The following is an 18,482-nucleotide window of genomic DNA, read 5'->3' on the forward strand; positions in this document are numbered from 1 at the left end:
GCTGCTGCCACGCCTAGCTTGCTTAATTTGCTATAGCGATTGATGCTTCCCCTTTCGGGCAAAACTAACTTTTTTTTTGTTTGTTTTTACTTTGAACGTCCGTCACTCACTCTTTACAATAAAGGTGTTAGACATTGCGATGAAAGTTTCGGAAGTTAAGCGTTTCAGATATTATGGACTTTGGAAAAAAGCGACGTTTTATGTCAGATTATCAGGGTCTACTGTAATGAGAGTCGACGCATAAACTAAGAAACATTCTGAAGCAAACCGGCAGTTGTATGCGGCTGAACTTCAACATAATGAAGTAAATCTAGGAAGTTTCCCACCAATATCAGCGTGTGAGGAATACCCCCCCCCCCCCCCATGCTTAACTGGAATATCAAATAAAATGAAGGTATTTTCGTGTCAGATGCGGCTTTGTTTTAGCAAGGTTTGAATGTAGAACAGGAGACTTCCTAGAGGCTTACAAATGCACACTACAATTTTTCGAAACACACTGCAGTAAAATTTAAATGGCACAAATCTCTTGCAGTCAATGGAAAGAAAAGTTTCTGGTCAAATTTTACATGACACAAATAATATATTCTGCTGAGATATGTGAAGATTTCATTATTATGCTGAAGTGTGTATCAAGTACAATTACTTTGAGCCTTGGAGTCTGCTTCCAGTTTGCAAACCTAAAGTGCGACAACTCATCATGAACTTACTTTGCCTATTTTTAATGGAAGAAAGGTCCTCGTCAAACGACTGGCCAGTACTTCGTGCAAAGGCTTCCGCTGTGGCACAGTAACCATGGTGAATCAGGTAAGTCTGGACAACTCTGGAACAAATAATAATAATAAAATAAATAAACAGAAAAGAGAGAAGCCAATAATAACCAAACAATTATAGCAGCAAGAAACTGACTGTCAAAGCAGGCAGGCTTTGGAGAAGCATTTTTGCTCATTAGGAGATGAGTGCAAGCACTTTCTCTCCATACTACTTCAACTACTTAGAGCTTTACATACTATTAAAAGTACGTAATGCATGCACCTCCACTGTGAAAACGTAGCTTACAGCTCACACAACCACATACCAAAGCTCAGAAGCAATGCGAACAGCACAGTGTTTTTAACTGCATTGCTCAATTACAAGTCGACCTTGCACCCGCATGAAAAAAAAAATTAAATTATGGGGTTTTACGTGCCAAAACCACTTTCTGATTATGAGGCACGCCGTAGTGGAGGACTCCGGAAATTTCGACTACCTGGGGTTCTTTAACGTGCACCTAAATCTAAGTACACGGGCGTTTTCGCATTTCGCCCCCATCGAAATGCGGCCGCCGTGGCCGGGATTCGATCCCGCGACCTCGCGCTCAGCAGCCCAACACCATAGCCACTGAGCAACCACGGCGGGTACCCGCATGAAGTAACCACAGCAAAGCCACAGAAACAACGTCCACGAATGAAAATAACTTTAACATGTGCATGAACAAATACACATTATAACTAAGGAATTACCTTCTGTGAGCTAACCATGTACCTCCTGCCATGAAAATTGGCATTAGGTAAAACCTCTCTATATAATATTTCTGCTTAAAGTTCCTTCTTCTATATAAAATTCCTGCTTAAATAACCTAACGCACAAAAGTTTTTTTGATAAATTCTTATTTAATTTCTGCAACATACAAGTATGAGTCAAAAAAAAAATTGTGGGTTTATTGCCTTGAAAGTGCACAGCGGGTTTGAAAATTATGTGGTTTTACATGCCACAACCGCTTTCTGATTATGAGGCACGCCGTAGTGGAGGACTCCGGAAATTTAGTTGACCACCTGGGGTTCTTTAACGTGCACCTAAATCTAAGTACATGGGTGTTTTCACGTTTCGCCCCCATCAAAATGCGGCCGCCGTGGCCGGGATACTCCCAGCGGGTTTGAAAGACACTGTAGAGGAGGGCTCTGGATTAATTTTGTCCACCTAGGGTACTTTAATGTGCACTTAAATCTGAGTACATGACCATTTTTACATTTGACCGCAGCACAATGCGGCCTCCGCAGCCGAGAATCGAGCATGCGACCTTGTGCTTAGCAGCAGAATACCAAAGCCACCAAAGCACTATGATTGGTTAACCTACTTGTTGTCACCACAACTGGGCAATCTGGAGGGTGAAGGTTTAAGCAAGCATTACTGCAACACAAATACGACTGATACGATGACACACATTAAACAAGATCTGAACCAAGACCTTGAACACAATTTGATAGTAGAATTGCTAAACATATCACAGTTTCACCAAACATTGTGTTGTGACCTAACCTAGCCGGAACAGGCTTTTGCCACAGAGGTGCTGCGAGATGCTGAGTTGAATATCCATTACAATGTGGGTGCACAGTGCATGTATGACTTTTAACTACCAAACTTTACTAACCTTTAAAAATTAGTTCTTTCAGTTTTTGTCAGGAAGGTCCCAATGGATTAAAGCGCCCCTCACCAGGTCTGGTCATTTTGAGCTGACAAGCGTAGTGCATACAATGTATACTGACGATTGTGCTTGCTAAGAATTACATTGCTATGCGCCACGGAAAGAGCTGAAATTTCAAACTAAATGCTGTTTGCCCTTCTCCTCAAGGGTGCCGTGTTCCAAGCCGGAGGGATGACGTACGCGTGCTAGTGCGCCTACATACATGTGCCTTTGCTGTGACGTCTCTTTTAGTGACTCGTGACTTCGAGAATTATTCAAGGAAACATCTGTTATTTGTGTAATCTGTTGCTTCAATAGAGGAATTAAAGTTTAGAGAAATAAAATACACAAACTGAATGTCTGCATGTTCTTTTTTTACTTTGCACTGCAGCAGGAGAGATGTACTTCCGATTCATCTGCTTGTTACTACGTGCAGTCGCGCGCGATCATGCTCTGTAATCCACTTGTGTCTGCCTCAGTGTTCATGTAACACTGACTTATACCGCTAGTCAGATGTTCTCATGCACAGTGTGCAAAATTATGCGCTGTGTGAAAGGAGAAGGCAACAGCTTGCGCATGCAACCATTACCAAAAGTGCACCGCACAGCGAAAGAGAACAACAAAATTTTTAAAATGGCAGGGCCTATGACGCATGCATCACGCAATCCTCCAGCTTTGGTATGAGAGAACGCAGGCAAGTAATTTCACTTGCGGAGGCTCGACGGGGCAAGTGGAGCGAGTCTCTCTCTTGGAAATGATGCTCGCCTCCTGAAATCATGGGTTCACGGCACTGAAATTTTTCTATCTCGGCTGTTAAGGAAGCGATTTGACAAATTCTTGCAATAGAACATTCCCAAGAGGGAACGTTCTATAACCAAAATTTGCTATGTAGCCTGGTGAGGGGCCCTTTAAGTCTTCTCAATCATGAGAAGCGTGTTGGAAGACAACAGAAATCAAGTGCTCGTGGAACATGTAATAAAGGGCTTCATTTTAGTTCCACATCTGAGATACTTGTCTTCGTCAAGTGACAGTGTCCATATTTTTTGATGCATTTTGCTTTTGCTCTTTGTACTTGCACTTATTGATGCTGAAGCAGCAAGAACTGCGTTAAAGATTGGCATTGAGGAGACTTGAGAGTGCAGAAAGGTTAAGTATTTATCAAGAAATGTACCGGCGGGGGGCGATCAGAAATGCCAAACCAAAAGTACTGAGTGAAGATGACAATTGACAGTACCTGTGTAATGTAGTCTGCCATTCACCTTGCTTGTCATTGACTGGAAACCTCTCTATTGTAGTCCTTGTCCGCATCATCAGCTCCTTTCAAATTCAGCCAACAACAATGTATTAGACAAATCATACTGAGGTTCTAAAAAAATGCAAATTAATGTGCACTCATAGTGAAATCACCTTCATCATGTCTTCAATGTCAAAGACAAAGGGAGACTGTCCGAAATTTGCATCCACCACCTCACCTGGTGTTTGCAAACCCACTGTAGGGTACAAATTGGGCTGCAAATGAAAAGTTGTGTATTAGAAACGGGGCAGGAGAAAAAAAAAACGCACAAATTACCACTAAAGCTTTACTGCCAATCATTAGGAAGATAAATACTCTTTAATTATTCATTAAGACAATTTTAACAAATCATCTTCACTCACCCAATACTGCAATAATTAACTGTGCCTTTTTAAATATCGAAGAAAGTAAACAAAGTAGAGTACACAAAAATGTAATAAAGGCACAATAAAGTACAATGACCATCAATCACTCAGACGTTAGAGCAATAACCCTCTGTCCAATATACAAAAACTTCTGTGGAAACTACACAGATGTTATAGAGAGATGAAGAAGTAACACTGCTACAATTAATGTTAGCATGCTCAATGATTTTCTAGGAAATTTTTCAATGTCTACAGTGGCACCATTACAATCTATTCTCGCACAAAACAGGAACCCCAAAACCACCTCTCACGAGTCCTGGAAGCCTTGAGGAAATATAAATTGAGGATAAACAGCGGAATGAGCAAGTCTTTCCCAGAATCAGGTCATTTTTCTTGGAATAGTATCACATGGCAAGATTGAAACAACAAAAGAAGAGTCCGTGCAGAGGGAAAAAGAAACTTGTGAACCTTGCGATATTCATGCACTCACCCTTCCTCAGGCTCACAGGCCTCTGTGTATTTGCCAGAATATGCTGAAGAGCTCATCTCTCACCAAGCTCACTCAAATGTACCTTTCGCATAGAAAATGATCATGAGGAAGCCTACGAGCACTTTGTCTGGGCCGGATCTTCAGACCCAATTCTCTTGCTGCCCGATTCCAGCAAGCCCCTCAAATTATACATGGATGCTTCGCACAATGGAACAAGGATGGAAGAAGAATGCATCCTCTACCAATAGAACTTACGTTAGCAGCAAGGGAGACACACCCCGCAGTCTAAGGAAAGCCACCTTGAGCTATTTCCACGATTCACGGTTGGCCAGGCATGTGAGCGGCCTTAAGACTTCCCCAAGGTGTGCCGCTCTGCTACCTGGCCAGACATGAAGCGTGATGCTCTTCACTATCTAAAAGCTAAAAGTGACTGGTTATAATTCGTAAATGTTTTTGAAGGTGCAACAACAATACACAACAACAAAGAGGAACTGGCAGAGGTCATGGCACTGAAGTATTTCAGAGGCTATCTGAAAGGTCATAACTTGCAACTGTTTGTCAATGACCAGGCAACCACTTTCATCTTGGGGCTCACTTAGACAAAGAAGACAGTGGCCTTTTTTCTAAGCAATACAACAAGGATGGTTGAGAGTACAATATTTTTAAGGTAAAGAATGTTCAATACTGCCACATGTGCATTGTTCTCCTCCTGGTAGTGACCCATATTTTCCTGGATTATCACTGTTAAATAGTTACTGCTCAGCACAAGATGTGCCAACATGCATTGAAATTTGTAGAATGTGGACGCTAATTCTACAGCAAAAAAGGGTCTTGTACTTTTTTTTATGTATGTGATCCCCAGCAATTACTCTGGAATGTGCAGTGACACATGCATTGTTAGACTGAGGGCAACCCAACGCATTCATTTGGCAGCACCCAGACAGAACACCCAAAAGATTAGGTCTAGGATCATGATGATTATAAAGAAGAGGAACATAAAGAGCATTAGCACTGATTCCTCATTTAACAGAAGTGCTATTTTGTTTGCCTGGCCGCAAAATTCAACGAAACATGAACAATTTCTATAATGCAGCGACGGTGACTGGACACTGAGTAGACCGGTGTGATGCGATAATTGACCAGTCTTTTTGCCAAAGATTGCAACTGGAGATGTAAGGGCCAAGGTATTGATGAAGGAATTTCCCACACAAGCCATGTTTGCAAACAGGATTCCATAGCCAGACTTCATCACCATGCCTCTACCACTTCTAAAAGATAAAGCCAAACCAGTGCTTTTATTCGGCTGCTCCTAGGCAGAACCCCGGGAAGAAGATGAGGTATATGATAATGATGACTATATACAATAAAAAAGATAAAAGAATGTGAGGCGCACTTACAGTATAAATAGCGGATTAACTTTACCTGCAAATTTTGGACACAATGACTATGCTCAACGCTATCGTCACGGTTAAACAGTTGCCTGTCTTTTTGGGCCTAAGTTCAAACAAATAAAGAGTTAGATTCTTAACTCGCACTTTCAGCAGTGTTGAAGTCATCACTGTTCCAACAATGTGACAATAAAACTGCCATGCGTGTTGGAAGTGGTCACTACGAATTTGCATCACTGATATGGTTGTGCATTTATGGCTCTGAAATCCCAGAGGTTCCAAATTTATTGTTCTTGCATGCTTTTCTGTGTTATCTTACTGCTAATTCTGCTACACATAACATTTTACTAAACTTCAGATAACCCAAACTTTAATTTAAATTCAAATAAAGATATGTGGGCTCAAGGAGCTTCAACATGAGCAAGCAGTACTCAACTCTGAGCATGTAAGAACATTATCAAAATGTGCAACCATGTGTTACTCGTGGTGTCTGGTTTTGTTGCAGTTTTTGCTGAAGTGAAGCAGTGTTGACAGAACCTTACACACTTTACAATAGCATTGACAATCAGCCTATTTGGAATCGTTTAACTGCAATGTTGAGATTAATCATTGGATGCTAAATAAAATGCCTGAGCTATAAAGTAATTAAAAACTTACTTCAGTTTATGTCAAACATTATAATAAAGTATTTTTACTACTTTAAATTATTTTTTGGATAATTATAATGAGATGACAATAATTGAAATAGTTTTTTACTGTCTTTTCAGTTATGAAATGCTGTAGTTCATCATAAGTAGTCCAGTGCATGTGTTCCATTTATTGCACTGTTTTCAAACAGGTGTATAACGAACAAGAGGAGCTTGCTATACCTTCATTCTACTACATCAGACTACTGGATACAGTGCAGTTCATATTATATGATGCTGCCTAAGCAAACCTGATAATTATACAATATACCATTATATCTTGGGTGGTGTTTGGCACTTTTTGTTTAATATAGTCAGCAAAAATATTGCTGTATGTGAAGTACTATTACAAGTGGACTGCAACTGTTAATTGTGCTAATCTCTGTGCATCCTGCGAATCATTAAAGTAGATTTGACGTTTAAAAAAAATGTTCGCACATTGTATAACAACTTAGCTATAGCACCAACATGTGTAGAAAGCTTTAGTAAAGGAAACATGTTATTTGTATGCGTGTGCAAATATTTGGAATTCTGAATACAAATGCAATAGTCTTTGCTATTCAATCTGTATTTGATTTGACAGTTGACTGTTCAAAATTATTTAATATTTGTTTCTTTTCTAATATCCATAACAACACTTATTCAAGTCTACGGAGAGAAATGGAGATGCAAGTAGTAACTGTTTTTAGTCTAGCTGCTGGAGAGCCACAACTGTTGTGAAATGGCCCCTTTTTTTGAGCAACCATATGAAGCAGATAATGCAGGAACACTGACCACTAAATTATGCATCCACTTTACAGAGGAAAGAAGTGATTATATGTAATAATGGAGTACAAATACATGAGGGTCCACATTATGTCACATTTACCCTTGACATCGCATACTGATAATATAGTCGGCAAAGATAACAAAATGGTAGGCTACAAGACACAAGGCTAACAGCTCATAATATGTTAATAAGACTCAAACTTAAAGACACATATCCACAGACTAAAACACTAATCACAAAATTTGAACAGGTTCAATGATGTGCACTGCATTTTATTTACTCCTGTTGCCATAGAAATTGCTCTATCTTCACTTTATCAGAAAGTAAATCTTTTATTTGGCAACCATGCATTAGCTGATAGAAGCCGATATATAAATGAGATAATACTGTGGGTTACACGAAACATAACTAAGGACGTATACCTAAAGCAACCTCACCACCGCTCCAAAAGAACCAATCACGACTTGTGCATACGGCCATTTGCTGCTAGATGTAATTTATTCAAATTTTCTTTTTTTCCTCGATCCATAGAACTATGGAATAGCCTGCCCCGCCATATTGTGAATGATGTGTCAGTTGATTTTTTTGTTGCGAATGTTGAATCTTTCTTTGAAAATGCTTTCGTAAATGTGTTGTAGCCATAGCCTTCTTGATTAGGAGTCATGAATTGTATGTTTCTACAACTCTGCACACTTTTTGATTCTATTCTTTATATAAGTTATGTATCTTTTCATTCATGTTCCGGAACACCAAACCTGTTGTACCACCTATTGTACATTCCACTCCTGTCAGAGCCTGAGACAGGCTCACAGTATTATGAAATAAATAATAAATAAATAAATAGTACAAAAGTAGAACAACGGCTCTCGAAAGACTGCATTTGGTATTAGTTATCCTTAAGATCAGCCCGAGACAAACAGACTTCCAGAAAATGTTATACAAAAACTATGAAAAGCTATCTTCCTTCGTTCACAACTGTTGTTAGTACTAGCACTTAATATTCTCCGCTAGTGGATGATCACACTGTACTTCAATCCGATAACAAATTGTGTGTTTACTGCCATGGTTTGAGTTGCTTATAGCCACCCCTGTCTAGGTTCTAATAAAGCCCGGTAGTGTATGTAAATAAATAAATAATGAAGTTGAACCTCGTTGCAATGAATTTTGAAGTTGCATACAAGACAAAAGTACCATCATTATATCCAGTATTCATTACAAGTATCATGAAAATGAGAGATAAATGTGATCACTGATCATGTTAATAAAAATAAAATAAAAAATAAAACACAAGCGTGATGCCTCTGCCAGGACAGCAAACGGTCCCCTGTGGATTTTGAAGGCTCGTTGGCAGCTTGTGCCAATACATGGCATGGGAACAACAATAAATTACATACATGCGCTTTGCCGTGTCCCTAATACACAACCATGCAATCACTGTGATCACACGAGACCACCACACTGGCTACAATCCAACCAAGCCAAGCCAAGCTGCAGTCCAGGCCGTTCATGCATGCACATACATAATGTGCCATTTCAAAATGGAGCAAAGAAAGTTTCCGCTATGAATTACAGGTTGCGCTTGGTAAGTACAGTTGCCAACTGATTTTTCAGACATGGCGAGGCCAGCATGCAGACTAACTCCACCACTATATGTGCCCATCAGTCTAGCTCATGTGGGTAATCTTAAGCACAATCTCTGGTGATGCTTACTGGTACAAACATATTGGTAGAAAGCTTCCGGCTTGTTACCAGTCACTCCATCAGTCATTTTTTATCACAACCATACTACCTAGGCTGCTAGGCCTAACCAGTGCCGTGGGTTGGCAACCAAAGTTGGTTTGGTGCCAACAAGACAGGGCTGCAACTGCTGACAGCTGCCATGTTTGCAGCATCGCACGCATGGATCACGCAAAAAAAAAAAAAAAAAAAAAGAGTGGCACACAGTGTGGCATCTAAAACATGGTCAGTGCCTATTTGGCATTTTTACTGCTAGAATGGATATTTTTAGCCATGTGTAAACAAATTTGCTTCGCTCTAACTGATATTGTTTCCAATCAATAATTTTTGGTTTCATTCAAAGGAGGAGTTTACGCTATTGAATAAAGTGCGACCAACCAAATTTTATATTCACTTTGATACATCTGTGTTTGTTATTTCGAGGTTTGGCTGTAATAACTTCTTTGCAATAATTTCCTGTCATTCAATAAGAATACCTAGCCTTTCAGAGAGCTTACAGATTTCTTGCGTAACAACTTAGGCAAAACAATTTATTTTATCCATTCTCATCATATTAGCATTCTGTAGCATTACACTTAGCTCACCCACCGTAGTTGCTTAGCGGCTAAGGTGTTGGGCTGCTAAGCACAAGGTCGCGTGATTAAATCCCGGCCACGGTGGCTGCATTTTGATAGGGCGAAATGCAAAAACACCCGTGTACTTAGATTTAGGTGCACGTTAAAGAACCCCAGGTGGTCCAAATTTCCGGAGTTCCCCACTATGACATGCCTCATAATTAGATCGTGGTTTTGGCACATAAGACCCCATAATTTTTTTTTTTACACTCAGTTCATCCAATGAACACAAAACTCTATGTGCATCTTGTGGTGTGTTGTTCCTTTTTTTTTATGATTACTGTCATTGTCATCGTGCTCCAGGTACCATCACCTTTCAATCTCATTAACAATCTCCTCAGTTGACCGGGTGTCTTAGTTTAAAAGGCATCATATCAAATGATATAAATATACGACTCTCTTTACTAAATGGACTTCATGGAATGTTTATTTCACTTGCTTAAAAATATGAAAATGTTCCAATATTTAAAGGTCATATTTCTTGAATAATTACAAAAGCGGCGCCGAATAAAACAACACACGAAGAAGGGAGACACGAGACAGCACGTAGGCGCTCGTGTCTCCTTTCTTCGTGTGTTGTTTTATTCGGCGTTGGTTTTGTAATCATGCTTAACCAACTAGCCCACCAACACATGCTCAGTTTCTTGAATAATTGCATTTCATTCAATTAGAAAATTTCACTATTTGGATACTCCCACTTATTTGAATTTTACCAACATATGACAGTAAGGTACTCTCCCTTTATCACATGGTATCAATATGCATGAAAAACCACTCCAGCATTTCACTGCCTACAAACATTACAACTCATTCATTTTGCTCAAAAAGCCAAACTTGACCACAAGAAATTTGTCACCTTAAACCATGGTATTCAATTACACATGCAGATATCTATAACAAGATTATGCAGTTAACAAGACATTCTATACCTAAAATGTAAAATATTCTGTAAAGTAATTGTAACTTAACCATTTGCATATCTTATGCTAGAGGCCTAAACACAGCTATCCCCTCACCGGTAAGTCTGTAAAGGCAACCCCAAGGTTATGGCCATTCTTTGTGTAGAAGCACAAGTTGTCAATAAGGTTGACACCACAACCAATCACATCGCCAGTTGTGAACGTTGGGCCATAAGGCTGGCCAGTACCACTAGAGCAAAAACTATGGCCATCATCACCATGGTACCCATATGAATGTTTGTCCCAACCTGAAAAAAAAAAAAGAAGTCCAAAGATACTGTGAGTTTCCTATACTATAGATAAAGTGCCATAAGAGACATAAATGCCAGTAAATCTGTCTTGCATTCAACACTAGCAAGCACTGACTTATTTGCAGCTAAAGTTAGCCAATCATAAGCTGCAGCAAAAGTGAACACAATACTAATCAGCAATGTTTCAGCCTTAACACTAGCTCTAGCACTTAATGCAATTCTTTTGCAACAGTGCTGTCCGATGTATAACAGTGAGTAAGACGTATAAGAAATTTCAGAAATACCTAGCTGCACTTGACACTTTAATACAAAAATTATACCGCGTTTCTGTCTGTTGTAAACAAGTAGGACCAATTTTGGCACTTGGCCTTTCAAACAAACAACAGTGAAGCAATAAACAGATAAAAACAGGCTGGAAATAAGTCTGGCAGGCATACTACTCAGTGCCAGATGCAAGTGCTTTCAAAGTTAGTGTGCAGTTGCAGATGGGTGTTGGCACGCTGTCTGTTACTGTCAAGTGCTGTTTTTGCAGTGAAGCAGGCTTTTTTTCGGCATACCGCATGACAAGTGATTAACTTCTTATGCAACAGCATAGTAATAATTTCTGGAAGAACATAGTACAAGTGACCACTTAAGTAATAAGACATCTGGCACTCAATGTACAGCACCTAAAGTAACCCCTTCTGAGTCTTCAATTTATTTTCTATGGCACTTGTTTCTCCTGTAGCACAGAGCATTGGCCACATGCTACCATATTCCCTTTAAACAGTGAACTGAATGAATCACCTTGTACAACACAGTACCATTACAGTAGATTGTGCAGCTTTTAAGACCAGTATTCCCTGTGAAACCAAAGAGATGTGGTCAGCTGATGAAAGGGGGTCTTCAGGACACATGAGCAGAATAAACAATGTTACACACACATATATATATATATATATATATATATATATATATATATATATAAAGTTTTGCAAGATCCCTCAAATAAATGTGTACAGGTGTCGGCGGCAACACAGAGAGCAATTGCCACTGTGTGCTGCAAAAACTGAACTAGAAAGATGCGCAATTAAAAACTTAAAAAAGGTTTTAATAAGAGTTTTAAGTTTAAGAGAGGCAGTTTTAAAAGCAGTTTTAAGAGAGGCAGTGAGGGTGCTTGCCTGATGGCAGCACTGCCTAGACAGGCGCTCTGATGAGACTAACCACAAAAGAGAATGGAAACATCATCAAGGCATGAAAGAGGAAGCCGGTAGGGAGACAGGAGAAGCACACATGAAACACATGAGTTAAGCGCCAGGTATACTAAAATGGGCACAAATGCTGCATAGTAAGCTATGTGTAGTAGAGTTCTGCATTTTCAGTTAATTTTGTGGCCATGCAAGATTAAATTCAATCTAAAAAATCGGAGTTTAGCAGAGCTTTCTTTTACGATGCAATAAAATGTGGGGGTTTTAGGGTTTTTTAAAAGCACTGCACTCATCTCCCAGTTTCACCCGCACCACTAAGACAGCCTTGAACAGGAACAGAAACAGCCAGTCACAGGAACTTTTTTATTTACAGACAACTTTAGCAGAAGGTTTTATCGATATACTGTAATATATATGGCATATTTATTGATACTGGCTCGACCATAGTGGTGCACTCTTTCCAATTTGAGAATTAAACATCAAGAATGCCCTTTCAACATTCGCACGGCATACATGAAGACTCAGTACATCCAGCTCAGTACATGAAAGGACTGGCCAGTCTCAGGCATGCATTCTCCAGAAAAATAGAGGCTCAACAATTTATTCAAGGGCATACGACTGATATTGAGAACTCTTGCCAGCAAGGTGCACCGCGATGCTCCAGTAGTAAAACAACAGAAAACAACTGCTCATACATTTTGAACAATGTTGGCAGTTCCACCTTAACGTCTGGGTTCACGAATCTGAGTGCACTACCAGAATGACTTGCTGTTGTAGTATTTTCAGAAGCTGTTAATGACTTCACAGCACTTCCTATTGTCGACAATGTCATAGTTGACATCCGCACAAAAGTTCTTGCAGATGTGCCATTTCATCAACTTAGCAGTGCCAGCAGGTGCATGGCATAGAGACAGTACACATTATACAAGAGTAGACTCCACTTTTAATTTTAACTGTTGAGAGTAGTTTATTTGAATTTCTCATAAAGAACCTCAGCTTGATGAACCTCAGTTGTGTGAGTTGGTTGTCATGATAAATGCTTTCAGCTTATCACACTTTTTCTACAAACGTAGTCAGAGCATGGTCACATGACCAGAACTGAGGGCCCCAAAATTCTGAATTCTTCAGATAAATCCAAATATTTTTTTTTTTGCCACTGAGTGCTTTTCAGAGTTTATTGGATTAATCCAAAATTCTGAGCTCCTGCTATGTGATAATACATGGAGCAAAAAGCAGTGCCACTTTACAGAATAAACTCTTTGTAATTACACCCACAGAGATAAAGTAAAGGTGCAAAAGGTCCAGCGCATAAGTAAGGCATGCATATTTATCGGAGAGCATGTGTGACGACAACTTATCTAGTTACAAAGTTCCTCTGTTGTGTGTTGGAAACCTTTGGGGGCTTTCTACACAAAATTAAACATACGAATTTGTATTTAAAGAATAAACCCATGCCTGTTTCTATCATTTTGTGACACAATCTTTACGGTGGCACACAATATCAAGGCATTCTGGACAGTAGACGGTCTTGTTAAGCCAGAGCTCACTTCAGGCTAAGTTTAGCACACATATACATGGTAACATTGATCATTGATCCCTTCCACAAAAGGAAAAACATTGTGCCAATTTATTATGAAAAAAAAAATGTTAATTCAAGCAACCTTAGTACGAGAACAAAAGGCAATTTTATGCAGATGGAAACAAGTCACACAACAAATAAATGGAGGCATTGAATGTTGCATGCATTTTGCTTTTTTTTCCCCACGAGTATCCTGCATTAAGAAAATCAGAGTGAAGTAACTTAAAACTTCAAAGGTGTAAATGTGCAACACCATATTCAAAAATGTGCCATGAAAATATATTGTTCTTTCCAAGAGTACAATATATTTAGGAAGCACGAAAAGAAAAAGAAAGGCCATGAAAGCAAGTCATGTGCTTCAGACAAAGCTCCATCGCATAAACAGGGCTCTTGTATGCTGGCGTACGACAGCGCTAGATTCTGCACTAACCTGCATGCAGCAGATGTGGCAGTTTGACTGATGTAGTTCAAACATGCTGTTGCCTACAGCTGAAGCAGGTCTGTTACAAATCTGTCTTAACAGCACTATGTAATTGCACATGAATGCATAAACACACATTGTCTTTGATGTCCACGGGGGGCAACAATGCTTATACCGACAGACTTACTTTTGCTACTTGGTTGAACTTTACAAAAGAGAGCATTCTGGTTCATCTCAATGGACATACATGATGATAAAAATATACTGAACACAGATACTACATCACCAAAGCAAGTCCAGAAACTGACCAGGAAGTCTGTTCATGTTGACACCCTGAGCAGACAGGCCCACACCCATGTAGCCATCTCTGCCTTTACTGACGATCTTCACTTCAAAGTAATATAGGCCACATGCTGCAGGAATTGGATGTGTAGCACGAACACTAGCGGCGTCTTTGTGGTTCTTGCCGACACCTACAGGAAAGCACATAACAAATATTGGTTATGTGGTCTTTTGTGTGTGTGTGCGTGCTAAAGTGACTAAAATGGCAATCTGGGCCAGAGGCATTTTCTCAGGTGATTAAGAGATAGGTAAAAAATGTATTCTACAAAGCAAACCTGTAAAAAACTAATAAAAACAGCTGTGTAATCAGTTCAAATAGCAAAGCTATGAACAATAAAGAATTAACACACCCCAGTGAAAATGATGAGTGGATACCCAATAGCACGTCATGGATGTGCTATGTGCACTTGTCGTAGGAGACACACACAGCACATTCATTTACTAGAACACTTGAAAATGTGATCCATACGTATTCAATGGTTTATGGAAACCCCCATATATATGAGTGAATTTTAATCGCATTAACTGTAATTGCAGTGTAATTAAAGGTGGGGTTCCGCCAATGTAGTATACTCTATGTATATGTAACGCAACGATGATCCTTTTACTGTTATAGAAATTTTGGTGCGAACCATTTATTTCTTATATCGATCAGTGCCCCAGCAACACTCAAATCACGAGGACTGAGATCTTGCCATCTCGCCAAGTTCCCGACAAATGAAGAAAGACAGCAACACAAGTTCACCAGTTCTATAACCAGAACGCAACACACGCTGACCAAATATTTGCGCAATAGTCATTAATTCTATCAGCAACACAAGCATGTGCAGTGCGCCCAAGCTCGACTGCAGCGAATATTTTAGACAGCAATGTGAACACAGTGCAACTTCAGTACTCCAGAATTGGGTAAAATTGCCAGTAGGCCTAGTGCAGCAAGTACAGCAGGCGCTGGTGCAGCTCACATAGTAAACAAACAAATGTAAATTATCGACCTCAAGCTGCACGCAAGATTTTGATCATCAATGATTGACAATGACCGCCATATGACGCAAGGAGTGGGAAGCACACCTAAGAGAAGCAATTCGGAGATGCATTACCACCGTAAATAATACAATTAAGAAATAAATGCAGCAGTAAGCGCAACAATAAATGTGTTTAATTTTAGTTCTTAATGAGCGCAATATTGAATTCTTGTACAAAAGAAAGCTAACGACGGTAACTATCGCAACCATCTAGATGTCACACAATTAAGTGAAAGTAAAACGAAAGTTAGCGTCCGAAACTGCTTGAACGCTAGCTGTCAGCAGCTTGCTCGGCTGCGAACAGCTGAAACTTCATATGCGTCACGACGCCACAGCTAGGCATCGCAAACGCAATGCACAACGCTAGAGTATTACTACAGTAACAACACTCTGATCAGAATTTAGACGCCTGCGAAATGAAAGTAAAATATGTGAAAGCATCATAAGCAAATTACTTCAGAGGCGCTTGCAGTTCCACTAACCTTTATAGTGTACTCGAAGATTGTTTTGTGACAAGCCTATGTAGGTGAATTTGTCCTTTGGGCTCCAAGAACGTGGAAGAGGAGTTTCTTCTTCATTCACTGTGGGGTACAACAACTTCAAACGATCAGTTGGTTGCTGCGAATACGATGTTGTAGATTCAGTATTACTAAAAGCCTGATTCATTGTCGCCATTGTAGTACCGAGTTACCCGGATGCATTTACGTAAAATACGTCACTTCGTATTTGCTCGACTCCAAACCCCCTAGCGACAAAGGAAATAAGGGAAAAAAGAAAGCAAATGGAAATTGAGAAGGAAAAACCCTGATGGTGATAGTAGCAAGGGAATAAGGAACCAACAGTGTAGTATTGGTTGTAGGTGTTCTGTGGTAGTAAGCTGATTAGTCTGATGGTAATCATGAAGATTTAGTTTAGTTTCAGTTTCCTTGGAAACGAACTACACACTCTTCACTCTTAAAACGGTTGCACCCTTTGGGGTGTAAATTTGTCCCACAACGATAATCGTCATCTGCCTTGCTTGCGTTTCCTTTCCTGAAAACTCGGCGCTCGCTACTTTCCTGTCGAAAATGCTGCGTCACACTGATAACGCGGCGCCGTTCGTGACTGGGAAGTACCGGGCTCGCCGCGTTAGAGAAAGGAAACGCGGGCAAGACGGATAACGATTATTGTTGTGGGACAAGATAAACCCCAAAGGGTGTACATTTTTCTAAGAGTGCACTATGCAATAATCGTCATCCGTCTTGCCCGCGTTTCCTTTCTCTAACGCGACGGGCCCGGTACTTCCCAGTCACGAACGGCGCCGCGTTATCAGTGTAACGCAGCATTCTCGACAGGAAAGTAGCGAGCGCCGAGTTTTCAGGAAACGCAAGCAGGGCAGATGACGATAATCGTTGTGGGACACATTTACACCCCAAAGGGTGCAACCGTTTTAAGAGTGTAAGACAAGTTTACACCCTTTGGAGTGTATACTTTCCACACAACGATAATCGTCATCTGTCAATTGCCTGCATTTCCTTTCTTGAAAACGCTATGCTCGTTACTTTCCTGTCGGGAATGCTCTGTCATGCTGATAACGCGCATGACGTTCGTTACTGGAAAGTACCCTAGCTGCTCGTAGCATTAAAGCAAGGAAATGCGGACAAGACAGATGACGATTATTGTTGTGTGGCAAATATACACTCCAAAGAATGCAACTGTTTTTAGAGTGTAAGAGTGCACTCTAAAACAAAATTACACCCTTTGGGTCGTATCTTGCCACACAACGATAATCGTCATCTGTCTTGTCCGTATTTCCTTTAAGAGGAAGCTTTAGCTCGGGTGCTCCTATCTAAATACATGTAAAAGCAGAATTCGTTTTTCTCGGCAACCACTGCAGCAAATTTGACGAAATTTGTTGCATTTAAAAGAAAAACCTAAAATCTAGTGACTGTTGGTTTCGAATTTTCGATTTAGGTCGTCAATTTTTTATTAAAAATTGGCAAAAATCAAAAATTTTCAAAAAACGAAACTATCAAGTTTACAACTCTGTAACTCAGCAACGAAAATCGATAATACAATTCCGTGAACTGCATCTAATAGTACATCTAAAGCGGACAAAATTGATACGTTACACATGAATGTCAAAAATATAGTAAAATGGAAATATAGGTTTTGAAGAACCCAATGTAAACAACGTAACAAATTCACGTAAGATATAAAATGACGTATCGAATTTGTCCGCTTTCGATGATCTGATGGATCTCGTTTACAGAACCGCGATATCTGCTCTTGATGCAGAGTTATGAATTTGTAAACTTCGTGCTTCTATTTTTTTCAATCATTCGAATTTTTGAAAATCTTCAGGACTAAAATATTCAGGACCTAAATAGAAATTCCGCGACCAACAGTCACTAGAATTTCACTTGCCCTCTCAAATGCAACAAATTTCATTAAAATCGGTCCGGGGGTTATCTCAGAAAAACGTTTTTGCGTTTTTACATGTATTTGAATAGGCCGCGTCGGAGTTGGGCCCGAGCTAAAGCTTCCTCTTAACGCTGCGGGCCCGGTACTTCCCAGTGGCGAACGGCATGCGCCTTATCAGCATGACCTGGCATTTCAGACAGGAAAGTAGCGGGCGTGGCGTTTTCAAGAAAGGAAATGTGGGCAAGACAGATGACGATTATCATTGTGTGGTAAATATACACCCCAAAGGGCGTAAACGTTCTTTAGAGTGTATCGTGTAGCAACACTCTACAATCTAAGAAAAGTTCCTTTTTTGAAAATGCCGCGCCCACTACTTTCCTGTCTGAAATGCCAAGTCATGCTGATAAGGCGCATGCCGTTCGCCGCTGGAAGGTACCGGGCTCGCCGCGTTAAAGAAAGGAAATGCGGACAAGACAGATGGCGATTACACTCTAAGAAAAGTTTACGCCCTTTGAGTCGTGTCTTTCCACACAAT

The 18,482-nt window shown here is 40.0% G+C and overlaps 1 protein-coding gene across 2 annotated transcripts in view; it reads right to left on the reverse strand.

The window, feature by feature from the left end:
• RanBPM (Ran-binding protein M) overlaps positions 1 to 16,256 on the reverse strand; it is a 55,237-nt gene extending 38,981 nt beyond the window's left edge. Inside the window, exons 1-6 of one of the 2 annotated variants that reach the window (XM_075674873.1) lie at positions 16,027 to 16,252; positions 14,489 to 14,653; positions 10,800 to 10,990; positions 3,848 to 3,949; positions 3,675 to 3,757; positions 708 to 820 (exon numbers count right to left, since the gene is read on the reverse strand). In XM_075674873.1, coding sequence (XP_075530988.1) covers positions 708 to 820; positions 3,675 to 3,757; positions 3,848 to 3,949; positions 10,800 to 10,990; positions 14,489 to 14,653; positions 16,027 to 16,219 — 847 coding nt within the window. In that variant the 5' untranslated portion in view covers positions 16,220 to 16,252. Of the gene's footprint in view, positions 1 to 707; positions 821 to 3,674; positions 3,758 to 3,847; positions 3,950 to 10,799; positions 10,991 to 14,488; positions 14,654 to 16,026 lie in introns of both variants that reach the window. The other variant, XM_075674881.1, reaches the window with a different exon arrangement.
• Positions 16,257 to 18,482: the final 2,226 nt, after the last annotated feature.

The sequence above is a fragment of the Dermacentor variabilis genome, chromosome 1 (genome assembly GCF_050947875.1).
Source record: "Dermacentor variabilis isolate Ectoservices chromosome 1, ASM5094787v1, whole genome shotgun sequence".
Classification (NCBI taxonomy): Eukaryota; Metazoa; Arthropoda; class Arachnida; order Ixodida; family Ixodidae; genus Dermacentor; species Dermacentor variabilis.